The 12,334-nt window shown below is 54.9% G+C and overlaps 1 protein-coding gene across 1 annotated transcript in view; it reads left to right on the top strand.

Moving 5' to 3' along the window:
* CCDC71 (coiled-coil domain containing 71) overlaps window positions 1-9,828 on the top strand; it is a 9,962-nt gene extending 134 nt beyond the window's left edge. The window contains exon 2 of the mRNA XM_041426095.1: window positions 2,261-9,828. Coding sequence (XP_041282029.1) covers window positions 2,322-3,509 — 1,188 coding nt within the window. The 5' untranslated portion in view covers window positions 2,261-2,321 and the 3' untranslated portion in view covers window positions 3,510-9,828. The remainder of the gene's footprint in view (window positions 1-2,260) is intronic.
* The last annotated feature ends 2,506 nt before the right edge of the window (window positions 9,829-12,334 follow it).

The following is a 12,334-nucleotide window of genomic DNA, read 5'->3' as shown; positions in this document are numbered from 1 at the left end:
CGGAGCCGCGGCGCTGAGGGCCCCGCCCCGGCCCCCGCCCCCCCGGTCCCGGGAGCCGGCGCGGGCCGAGCGCGGGTGCCGCACCCCCTGTCTGCACCAATCACCTCCCGTAGCCCTGCAGGGAGGGGCCGGCCCAGGCGGCCTGCCCGCCCCGGGGCCCGTCCGGCGGCGGGCCGAGCCTGGGGGCGGGCGCAGCGGGAGCGAGGGACGGGCGCTCGGGAAGGGGCATCGCCTCCGCCGAGGGGCGGGCCGAAAGGAGAGGCTGAGCGAGGACCCGGCGGCCCCGTCGAGCCCTCCTCGGGACCGCGCACCGGCCTCCCGCTCTACAGGCTGCCCCAGCCCCGCGTCTCGGCCCTGCCGGCAGCCGCTTCCCCCGCGGCGCACCGGGAGAGCCCTTTCCGTGCTCGGACAGCCGGGCCTCTAAGCCGGTGCTAGCATCGACCTGCCGGTGCTGTGCTTGCACCGTGCCGGGAGTGCTGTGCTCCCGCAGCCCCCGGCCCCACAGCAGTGTGTCACGGAAGGGAACCTGCTGGCGGGAGGACAGGCTGTCCAGGGGTGCGGCTTTCCTCCAGTACAGCTGGCACTGCACCAAACAGGACCAAGGAGCTGGATGTTGGAAAGTCCCGTTCCCATGAAATGTCACAGCCAGAACACCCCTTCAGATGCTCCTGGGCTTGCTGCAGCCTGAAGAGGATCCATTTTGCAGCTTGTTGAGCACATGTCGTTACTTGTGCTTCTTTGTTAGTCTCTGCCTCACCACGTCAGAATTAACATTACACTCTCTCTGGCTTCCCTGTGCCTGGCACTGCTTGGTCACTTTGGAGGTGGTGACTCTCACTGCTGGCTGGGGCTCTGTGGGATCACTTCCCTGCCTGCTGCCCCTCCTTCGTGGGAGATCCCCCGCCTGCCTCTGAACAACTGCATTATCCTCCTCCAAATCCCTCTTTGGCCATGACGTCTGCAGAGCACTTGACTGAGATTAGTCTGTCATGTGGAGGTTCTTACTCCCCCACTGACCTGTGCTTTCCCTTCTGTGGCTGCTCTTGCCCTGTGTCTCTTCCCTGCTCGTGCAGCTGGCGGCAGCACGGGCTCTGCTCCTGTGCTGTGGTGAGACCAGACTTCTGGGGGCAACATGGGACGAGTGGTTCCTTGTTCTGGCTGCTCAGGCACTAACTTCTCTGTCACAGCTTTCTTGCCTACCCTCTCCAAAACTGTCTCTGACACCTCCTGCATTTCCCTGATCAGGGTTTTTAACTGAATCTTCATTATTATTTTGTGAGGTATCAATAAAGCTAAAGATTTTTTGCCTTGTCGGTCTAGCGTCCAGCTGTGGAGCTGTGAGGCCACCAGGATCAGAGTTCTCTTGAAGCACTGCCCTTCAAGTCCTGCCTGGACTGCCCTTTAGTGCCTATTTTTTATTGAAAGCAATAATTGATGCTTTTATGCCGGGCAGGCAGCTGCACAGTGCCCTGAGTGTGATCCCAGTGTTGTCCCTCGGGCCTTTGTACACTTGGCCCTGGTGATGTGTGTTTCCTTCATACCGCCCTGCTTGAATTTCCTGCTTCCTCCTCACTTGGCAGCAAGTGTCCTTGGATCAACACCAGTTTGCTGTGACAGCAAGCTGTGGACCGTTGTTCAAACAAGAGAACAGCAAGGAGCAGTGCTGCCTTGTCACAGCATTCAGCATCAATAAAGCACAACTGGAACAGCCTCCAGCCCTGCTGCCAGCTCTCCAGGAGGAAACTGCAGCTTTGGCAAGGGACTCAGAATCAATTTTTGAGCAGCATCAGTTAAGAAGCTGAGAAATTAAAGGTGGTGCTGGGATGCAGTTGAAGTTAAGCATTTCTCAGTATTGAGATGGCTCAGTGGTGCTGGTTGAGGTGTGTACACAGGGAGAGGGTTCAATGAGGAAATGAGATCTGGTTATCCAAAGCCAGGGTGGGTCAAACTCAAACTGGAAAGGAGCTGCTGATTTTGCTGAGTTAATCATTGGAGTCCTTCATCATGGGGTGAATTGGATGGGATTTCCTGAAATCTTTGTTTAGGTTGGAGGATATTTTTGTGAGAGATGTTTTAGTTTTGTTTCAGAGATAGATGAGTGACAGGTTTTTCTTGGTGATGCTTCTATGTTGGGTTGAGCCCAGAATCTGACCCAGTGTTTGTGACCAGCCACGCCTGGGCTTAATGGTTTCAGGTCGCAAATTAAAAACTTGGACAATTTCAGTTGCTTTAAGCTAACTGTCTTCTTTCTCCTTTTGAGGTGTCAAAGGTTGTTTTTCCAGTAATTTGGACCTTTTTGAAGCACCTGCTTGCCTAATGCCATGAATATTGCCGTGAACAATGAGGAAGAAAAAGCTGTCCATTCCTGGTCAAGAATTTCCTCTGCAGGACAGAAAGTGCTGGAGGAAGCCCTCCGAGTCTTCAACCCAATGTCCAAGGATCTTTCGGACACAGAGACCCAGCTGGTGGCCTTCATCCAAGGCCTGAAGGAGGAGGGCTACCAGCCCACGATTCTGAGGAGTAAGGATGTGTACGGGTACAGCTCGTGCACGGCAGTCACACCGAGTCAGACGGGAGAAAACACACAGCGCAACTGCGCCAGCACCACTCAGCCCACTCAGAGTCCAGCCAGGAACTCAGTGGCAAAAGTGGCCCCTTTGCCCACCAGCACTCCAGTGAGCTCTTTGAAAGTCTCCAGTCAGCCAGTCTCCAAAGGGGATTCCAGAAATCTCCTCCTGAGCTCCTTGAAGCAGACAGGATCTGGCACATCCAAGGCAGCAACAGTGGGCTTCCCTACAAGCATGTATCCTGATGTGTATCCAGCTATGAGACTGTCAGTGGTTCTGGAAGCCCTGGTGCCACTGAAAACTGCAACGTCCTGTTTGGAGTCCAAGTGCACACAGGGGCGTCTTGGGATCTCTCCCTCGGACCTTAAACTCCTCAAGACTTCAAGTTCACCAAGGCAGTTTTCTTCAGGCAAGACCACTAAAATAACCAAAGGCAAGGGGTACAAGCGTTTGGTTAAGAAAGCACCCAGTTCTGCCAGCCGTGCTTTAAAGCTCCTGAGGGGACCAAAGGGTGGAGTGCTGCAGGAGAGCAACGCCTGCAAAGCCTCCGGAGTTCTCAATGGGAGAGTCGCAGGCAGCTCGTCCCAGGACTGCACCACAGCACCACAGCCCAAGACCTTGAAAATCAAAGATAAGGAAGTTCTGGTGGGAAAAACAGAGTGGAACAACAGCAGCACTTGCCAGGAAGGCACTGGGCAGAAGAAGAGAAGAGCTACAGAGCCAAAAGAAGCACCACAGAGGAAAAAAGCAAATACCATTCCTGTCCGAAAGAAAACTCGACAGGCTCAGAGTGCTTTGAACCTGCTGAAATTCCGGACCATCAAGGTGGGGAACTCTTCCTCTGATGATGAAGTGAGGAGGAGAGCACAGAAGATTCTTAGGGTCAACCTGTCCCCTGTGATCCAAATTCAGCCCTTGTCCCATTCTCATAGTGTCCTCTGAATTTCTTCACTTTGTCACTTTTTTTCTGTAAGTAAGTAAATACAAGTCTGGCACCAGAGCGCAGAGAGGCTTAGGAGTGACTCTGTGTCCCTGGTGCCAGTATGCCCACTAACCTGCAGACAGAGCAGCCCACTCTCATGCTGTTCCTGCCTGTCTGCTCCTGCTGTGCAGAGCTGGCTGCAGAAATCCAAACCCCTGTTCAGGAGTGTGGGACGGTGACTCCGGCCAGCATCGAGCTGAGCGGGCTGGAGAGCTCACTTCTCACCACGCTCCCCTGAACATGGCAGGCTGTGCTCTTGTGCAGGGGAGAACACAGGACTTTCTCATGACATTGATGCACTGTGATATTGCTCTTTTTCAAGCTGTACATTTACTGGTTTTATTTTGATCAAATTTTATAACTTTATTATCTATATATCTATATATCCATATATGTGCATATGGCCCAGGAATTGTGGGAAGATGCACTTCCTCCATCCTTTTGGGATTGGGTTTGATAGCTTTTGTTCCTCTTTCCCTTCAGCTAGCCTTTTGTTGAAAGGTGTCAGAATTGCTTTGTGGTTCAGTGTTGTGGCAGTCTGTCCTGGGCTCCCTTGATCAGCTCGGAGGCAGCAGCGGTGTAGCCACTTGTTTGTCTCCAGGATGCCAAACAATTTGGAGAATTACCAGCTGGTAGTTTTAATCCCATTTTCGGTATAACCTCTGCATAACAGTGGGGGAGTGTCACAGGGCTGCAAGTATGTCTGACATCTTTAGGCACCTCCTCTGTGGGTAGCAGAAGTTTTGAACACATGGTAGGGATTTGCCTCCAAAGAGGATTCCTCCTCAGCACCCAGCATCACTCTGCTCTCCTATACCCCAGGTGCAGCTATGGATTATGAACTGTGACTGTTAGAGCCAAGGGGCTTGAACTGTTAGCATGAACTGTGTAGTGTCCTGCCCCCCATGTAACTGCTTCGCTGTTGCTGGGTGTTCCAGGAGCAGATTCCAGGTGCCGGTAGAGAAGACTGTTGGTTTTGGCTGGAGTTAAGCCACAACAGAGACACATGCTGTGTTTGAATGCATTAGCTACATCCTGCCAGTCCCAGAGCTCAGTGGGATACCTGAGCCTGAGTTAAAGAAGAAAAGGGAAAAATTTGGGAGGACATACACCAACACTAAAACATAGAAAGTTGCTTTCTGGTTTGTGGCGATGAAACAGTAGGAGGGGAGATGGGCATCATGTGGTGGGTGGCAGCCTTGCTGTGCTATCAGGGATGTTGTGAGAAGGTGTGTGGCAGGTGTGAGAGCTCCGTGTGGAAGGAGTGCAGGCTCTGCCATCCCTAGGAGGCACTGCAGAACCGCTGCGGACAGCTGCTGTCACCTCCCTGCACCAGGGGCACGCTGTTGGATTGGAACACGGCTCTGTGCTCTCTGCACTCCACAGGGAGGGATCTACTAATCCCAGGAGAAACACCTCGTTGGAGCAGTTAGAGCTGCTGCTGTCACCTAGAAGGGACAACCTGGTGTCCTGGGGAAAGGAAGAGGCACTGGGCTGGGTATGGGCCTGGCTCTGTATATCCCTATATGCTCAGATCTCTACAGCAGTAGTGTAATCCACTCATTCTCTCACCAGCTCAAAATACCAGTTGTCTGACCTAGTAATCTCTGTGGGCATTGGCTGAAGGGATGAGCTCCCCAGGGAAGTCCCAGATCCTTGTATTTGAGCCCTGCCCCCAAAGCACCTGGTTTCTTGGATTTCAGTGGTTTATAAAAGGGGTCAGTGTCTGATCCCCAGCACAGAAAGGAAGACTGTGGTATGGAGAGAAGAGAGGAGGTTCTTGATAGGGTGAGAAGGCAGGGAAGTTGAGTGTTCTGAGATGCATCTGGGTTCTCCTCTCACCCACACAGAGCAGGGTGGAGGTTCACTTTCACTAAGCAACCTGGTCTAGTGTAGTGTCCCTGCCCATGGCAGGTTGGTTGGAACAAGATGATCTTTAAGATCCCTTCCTATCAAAACTCTTCTGTGATTTTATGATTCAGGGAATGTTTGCAAGCCCTGAACCCCACACTTGGGTTCTGAGCTCCTGTAAGAGATCATAACTTGCAGTGTTTGAGACTGACCTGTGAATGCCGCTGCTTGGCTGCCAAGGAGGAGGAAATATTTTCTTCTGCTTCTGTGTTTTAAAATGCTCTGGCAGAGTGTTCCCTGTCCTGACCTGGTGCTGGATGAACAGGGGCTCTCCATCACTGTCAACTGGCCAAAAATTGCTTTGTTCCTTTTGTTCCCACTCCTTCAGACCTTTCTCATTCCCACGCTCTCAAATGCCAGGTCTTGAAGTCCTGCACTGGTGTTTCTCTGTTGGGCTGTTTCCCGAGGAGGGCTCTGAACTCCTGCCTGTGGTATTGCTGTCAGGCTGCTCAGCAGCTTCCCCCGTTCCCAGACCCTTATAAGGGCACTGAGAGCTGTCTTTGGAGTCTCCTTATGCAGCACAGGCATCCCAGCTGAGCACTTGGCCTCCGCTGGGAAAAACAGCGTGCATCAACAAGGCTGAATCCAGGTCGAAGCCGCTTTTCCTCCAGCCTGAGTGGAAGCTGAGCACCTGAGGCCAACTTACCAGGCCACATCCCTCCTCATCACTGTGTGTCTTCTCTCAGCTGTACTGCTGCCTGCCTCTTCACTTTCTTCTATCACCTCTTGTCTTTCACAGCTTGGGTCTCTGCCAGTCAAGGACTTGACTTGTATTGTTTAACACATCCAGCACAGCATCCAGCCTTAGTGCTGCCGTGCCTTTCCCAGCACTGAGCTGAATTCTGCGCGTGCTCGGTGATGACAGTTCGCCCTGTGTCCTCCCCAGGCCACCAGGAAAAGGTGTTCTGCTCCACAGGGAGAGACAAGCTTTGAAAATGCCTCTGTGTCACTGAGACTGCTGCCAGGGAAGTGAGCACTCCGTAGCTGTGTGCTCAGGGACTTGCTCATCACCAGTCCCCTCTCTGTCAGCTCTCCTGCGCATCTCTAACAGACCACAGGGCTCTGAGCGACAGGCAGTGCTGGACCACCATTCTCTGCCCTCCTGTTGTCTCTTCTTCCTCTTGCAGGTGCTTCAGGAACTTGACTGAAAGGGTTGCAGGTTGTTACAGAGAGGCTTTACAGCCTCTGTGCTGGGGCCAGCAACTGCTGCCCACGAGCCATTGCTGGCAGACGGGGTGCCTCAGTCTGCCGTGGGCTGGCTCCCCCGTCCTTCAGCTTGTGCCCAGGTATGGATGCTCCTGGTGTCCTGGGCATGTAACACTGATGTGCATGAGGCTGCAGAGGGGCTCTGCGTGGATGTTCCTCTCTGCTGTTAAGGGTAGATGAAGGGTTTGATCAAACCAGAGCTGCCTAAGACCTGATCTAACTAGAGGTCTCCCCCACAGGTCCCTTCCATCCTGGGTTATTCTGTGGCAGCTGAGTAACATTTCCAGGGATCTGGCAACAGTAACTGGCAGGCACATAGAAATGCATTGCCCAGAGCGCTGTGGTCTCTGCTGAGCATGTGGTATGCACCTTGTTCAGACCTGTTTCTGTATTAGTCACTTTGAATTCATCCAAGTGCCTAACCTGGCCTGTGTTGTTCTGGGCAATGTGACAGCTGGGAGCTTTGGAGGCTCTCTTAGGAATGCTTTTAATGCATGGATTTGTGCCACTGTCACTTCTAGAAATGATTCGGCTAGTGGTCAAAGGGCTGTTCTTCCAACTGATTTTTTGGAAATAATTTCTCCTTTTATTCAGCTGCCAAGAAGCAGTTTATGCTTCCCTTCCACCAGACAAGGTCCTTGAGCTTCCTGCATGCTTCAGATGTCCGTCAGCAAGGTCCATGGGGAGAGCAGCTTGTCCAGCAGGCAGCTGAAGGGGAAGCTGACATCAGATACCAGTTGAAATCACAATGTTAATTGGTAGAAATGTTCTGAAGCTCATGTCCACTGTGATCAGATTTCACCATCTGCCACTGCTTATGGTTGTAGAAGTTTCTCCTCAGCCTCTTCCCTGCAAGCCATGTAGCATGTTGCTGCTGCTGCTTCTAAAATATTTGCATCCCCTATGAGCCAGATGCTGTAGCAATCCTTATACAGAATTTCTTAAGCACTTTTTTTTGCAAAATAAGAAGGGATTATTTTGTTACTCCTGCTTGGCAGCCCAGGAGTGGTATTTCAGTGTGTGGAGGAGGTGTGCTCCCTGGAGTGCTCACCTCACTGGGCAGCTCTCAGACCAGTTCACACTAACAGGGCTGGGGTTAGTGGGCTGAGATCCCTCTCATTGCCTGGTGCTTCCTTTCATGGAGTCCAGCCAGTTGCCAGCTCAGAACACGCCAGGGGAATCGGCGGCAGAACAGCACAGATGGGTGATGCTGCACGTGTGGCTCCAGGATCCTGCTCCACAGCTGCCCATGGTTTGCAGCCTGTCCTCCAGGCCCCCTGATACACCAGGAGCATTTCTCCACCCCAGCTCCAGCTGTGGCAAGAGGGCCTGGGAGGCTCTGGGTTTTGGAATTGAGCACAGAGTTTGTACCCTTTTAATTGTGACTTGTGCTATGTTCATGGCCAGAACTTGCCACCATGTGGGGGGTTCAGCCAGCCCAGCAGTTCTTACCCTTTGAATCCAAGTTCCCTGCCCTGTCTAGAAGCTGGGCCTTTGGCCGTGGCTCAAGGGATCCCTGGGTATGGAGAGCAGGTTTGTCTCTCAGCTCCAGCTGGGCAGTGTGACTTGAGCTGGGCAGCTTCCCAGGCAGGAAGGCAGGTTTTGGTGGGAGGATCCTTTTTTTGGCCACGGTTAGCAGGGTTGGTGCTGAGCTGACCGGCTGGTCAGCCAGGCTGGTTGGTTTGTGTGGAAGTGACAGTTTATTTTTTAGTCTTCAAAAGGGCACTGGCCTCTTTGCTCCTGTGTTCAGATGGGGATAGCCTTGCAGGAGCTGAGGTGGCCCACGGACAGGACAGCAGTTTTGGGATAGCTGGCACCTTCCTGACAATGCTGCAGCCCTCAGCTTTGCCAGCTGGGTGGTCTGGCACAACCTGTGGAGAGCACAGCAGGGCAGGATGCTCCTGAGCCCTCACATTCTGGACTCTGCTAGAGAGCAGCATGCTTGGGTTTCCCTGTCCTTGCAGCCTGGAGCTGAGTGCTGTAAGGAAGGTGCCAGGTACCTCAGAGGAATCTTGTCCTGAAGACATTAGAGGCCAGCCTTTGTCACCAGTCGTCCCTGAGTGTGAAATAGAGCTTTCCACATCCACTGTCTTTCCTCCATCCCTCCCCAGCCACAGAGATTCCCGTACCCTGCCTGGCAGCAGTTCATGGACACTGGTGCTGCAGGTGAGCGGGAGTCCTTTTGGAGCAGGCACCCCTCCAACCCTTCATTCCCATCCTTCATTGGTCTCACAATCTGGCACTGCTCATGTGGCCTCCAAAATACCTTCCCCAGGGAGTCCCTTAAAGGCCTTATTATCGTCTGGGACTCTGTCCTTATTGTCTTAATTAGCCCTTTCCATTCCTGTGTTCCTGTGGCTACAGGCAGCCCCTGTGAGTATCTGGTGATTCCCACAGACACAGGCACATGGTGCTGTTTTAAAAGAGGAGGTGCTGCAAAGCCACCCCCAGAAATACCTCCCCTCCTGCCCTTGCTCTGCCGCACTGCCCAGGCTGGGGTCGGGACAAAACGAGATTCAGTGTTTGTTCATGGTGGAGAAGGCACCTTACGATGGCCTCTCTCCTCCTGGGTCCTGGTGCAGCACTCCTGAGCTGAGGAGGAGCATTTCCTGAGCAGAGGCGCAGCAGCTGCTCTGAGTGACACAGGGGCTCTGGGTGGGCACTGCCCGGCCGCTTGTGCCACTCTCTGCCAACCGGCATCTCCATGAGGGGCATCTCCACACCACAGCACGACCGACCTGCTCCAGCTGAGACCAGCACCACGGGCTCCTCTGTGGCATTCCTTGGTGTTTGGGCATCCCGAGCAATGGCTGGGGAGGAGCAACTGCAACCCGCAGGAGGGCGAGTAACAAACTTTGTATCATGATTTTACAAATGACCATCTTGTTCTTGAGTGAACTTTTTACCGTTTCATTTGTTTGTGTAGAATGTTTCTGAGGTTCTAATAATATTTAATGTTAATATGAAGCTGGGCTGTTCCACATTCAATGTTGTATATTTTGGAATGGCATTGCTTAGTGAAAAGACAGCGTTAGTATTATTCCACTCTTTGGAAGGGAATGGGACAAAAACCAGACTGTCTTTTTTCTTAAATGAAGTGAACTTTTTGTCATGAAGTCCTAGCAGGTGTCCAGCCCTTCAGTAAAATGGTGCTCAGAACCACCCAATGTGTCCAGCTTTTCTTTGGGCTATGACAGCCTGCTCCTCCCTGGGCTCCTGCTCCCAGCCCTGTGTCAGCTCCATGGAATGGTGTCTCCCGTGTGCCCAGCTGCTGCATGGGGCACGCTCAGCTGCAGACCACACCCCCAGCTCTTCTCCCCAGTTCTCCAGGGAAGTTTGGCATTACTAAAACTCCATTAAGGATTGCCTGGTTTGGGGAGGGAAATACCCCGGATGTATGTCACTGGTGCCAAACTGGGATAAATCCGCATTCCTGGTTAATTCCTAGAAACATGCAGGGTGGCACTGTGCTGGCAGGTGCTCTGCCAGCCTCAGCCTGCCTGCCCACCCTCTGGCTTCGCTCTGAATCTGCCCACTCTGCAGCCAGGACCCTCTGCCCAGCTAATTCAACAGAAGCACCATTGTTCCAGGGTTTACGATCTGGATCCAGTTTGTGCTGCAGGGCCGTCAGTGCACTGACCCAGCACTAATGCTGGTGGGACCGTGTCCCTGTGCAGACTGCAGCTCCGGTGCCGTGCTGGAGCTCGTTCCTCGAGAAGGGAAGTGGTTAAGTAATTCTCTGCTCATTAAGGATGTTCGGGAAAGTGTTGGCTGCCTGCTGTGTGCACGGAAGTCGGTCCAAGCAGGGCTGGCCAGGCGTGAGAAGCTGCCCCTGGAGCTCAGGGGCTCTGCCGAGGATGGGGCGGGGGAGAGGGCCTCTGTGCTGCTGCAGGAGTGCCCTGATCACTGCTGAAAGGTGCTGGGGGAGCGAGGCTGTGGACAGCCGAGGAAGCGGGGGGATGCTTGGCAGCGCTGAAAGGCTGGTGATGGAGGGCAGAGCTGCTGGCAGATCCCGCCAGTGGAGCTGCCCCCGGACAGGCCAATCTTCCCGAGCAGAGCCAGGCCAGCCCCACGTGTTCAGCTCTGGGGCAGAGGAAGGGATTGCAGCTTGGCTTGGGAAGCCAGAGCAGCCTTCAGGGAGGTGCCTGGACGTGGACTGGGGTACCTATCTCGTCCCTCACGTCCCACTGAGAATCCCTCCCTCCCACTTCACTTTTCAAGGCCAGCGATCCTGTTACAGTTGCCTTTATCAGGCCTCTTTGGATCTCCTCAGAGTAGATGAGGTTTGCTTGGCAAGATCCTGTGACACAGACACGCTGGCCAGTGCTCATGGCTCTTTGTCAGCTCATCTCCTGCCAGCTCTCCCAGCTCAGAAGGTAGTAGTGGTGCCTGACCACCAGCCTGCACTGCTGGACCCTCTCCGGGCACAGCCTGGCCCCTCCTCCAGGCTTCCAAGTGCTGTGCATGGCTATGGGGAGCTGGTAGTGCACTGTGCACAGCATCTCTTCTCCTGCTGAGGTGCCTGGTTGTCTCAGGGTGTCCCTGGGGGCATGGGTTTTGGCATCCCTATGGCTGAGAGCTGCTCCTTTGTCTGCCCATGACCTTGCTTGGCGGCAGGTGGCCAGAGCGTGGCCTTGGCGTGGAGAACACACGGCTCCTTTTCCTTCCTTTGCCCTCGGCCTTGGCTAATAAAAGGCACTATTCCCGCGTGACAGTGAGGTCTCTGTGGAACCCGGCCCTGGTGCACAGCCGTGCTCCCTGCAGGGCTCCAGGGCTGCCAGCTCAGCACCCAGCACGGCCAGTCCAGAGGATCCCACACAGCACCGACCAGCACAGGGTGAGTGGGGCGTGGCAGTGCCCACAGTGCCAGCACTGGGCACGAACAGGATCCGTCTGGCATGGGCACCGGGGCAGTGCAGTGCAGGGCTTCTTGTACCGCTGCTAGAGATGTGGGTACCGGGGCAGTGCAGTGCAGGGCTTCTGGTGCCGCTGCTAGAGACGTGCCCTGAAGAGGCACAGACGGGCCCGTGCAGTGCGGGGCGAGTCCCAGCCAGGCTGCCTGTCTCAGCAGCCCCACGTGCTGCACAGCCGGGCACAGCAGCCCTGTGGGAATGCTGTGCCTTCTCCGGGCCAGAAAAGGCACAGGACACTGCTGTGTCTGTCACACGTGGGCCACCGCCAGCGTGTACCTTCCTCTGCCTCACCTTGGCTAAAGCTCGGTGCGGGCAGGTCCCTCCCCTCGCCTGGCACGGCTGCCGGAGGAGGAGACAGGCACCGGCCGCCCTCCTCCAGGAACAGCAGCTGAGCCCAGCCCGAGCCCAGCGGGCCTCCGACTCCGCAGCCCACCCGGGCCACCAGCCACCTGCCCAGCACCCCAGGCTGCCACGGGCACAGGTAGGAGCCGGTGCGCCGTAGGGGAGATCCTGGGCACGGCACAGCTCGGGGGCATGGCACAGCCCTTGGCACACGGCACAGCCCCACGGCACGGGCTGGGTACTGGCAACTGGCATGAGGCAGCGCACAAGGAAGGAGCTGTGGGGTCCCTTGGCAGTGACAGGCTGGGTACCCCCACCCCTGCCATGCGCTTCCTGTGGCTGACGTGTGCCGGACTTTGCCCAGGGAGCTGTAGCAGTGGGGAGGGACAGGTACCTCGGGAGGGACGTTCCCG

This window comes from Onychostruthus taczanowskii, unplaced genomic scaffold (genome assembly GCF_017590055.1).
Source record: "Onychostruthus taczanowskii isolate IOZ18803 unplaced genomic scaffold, ASM1759005v1 scaffold9, whole genome shotgun sequence".
Lineage (NCBI taxonomy): Eukaryota > Metazoa > Chordata > Aves > Passeriformes > Passeridae > Onychostruthus > Onychostruthus taczanowskii.
This window is presented reverse-complemented; position numbering and strand designations above follow the sequence as displayed.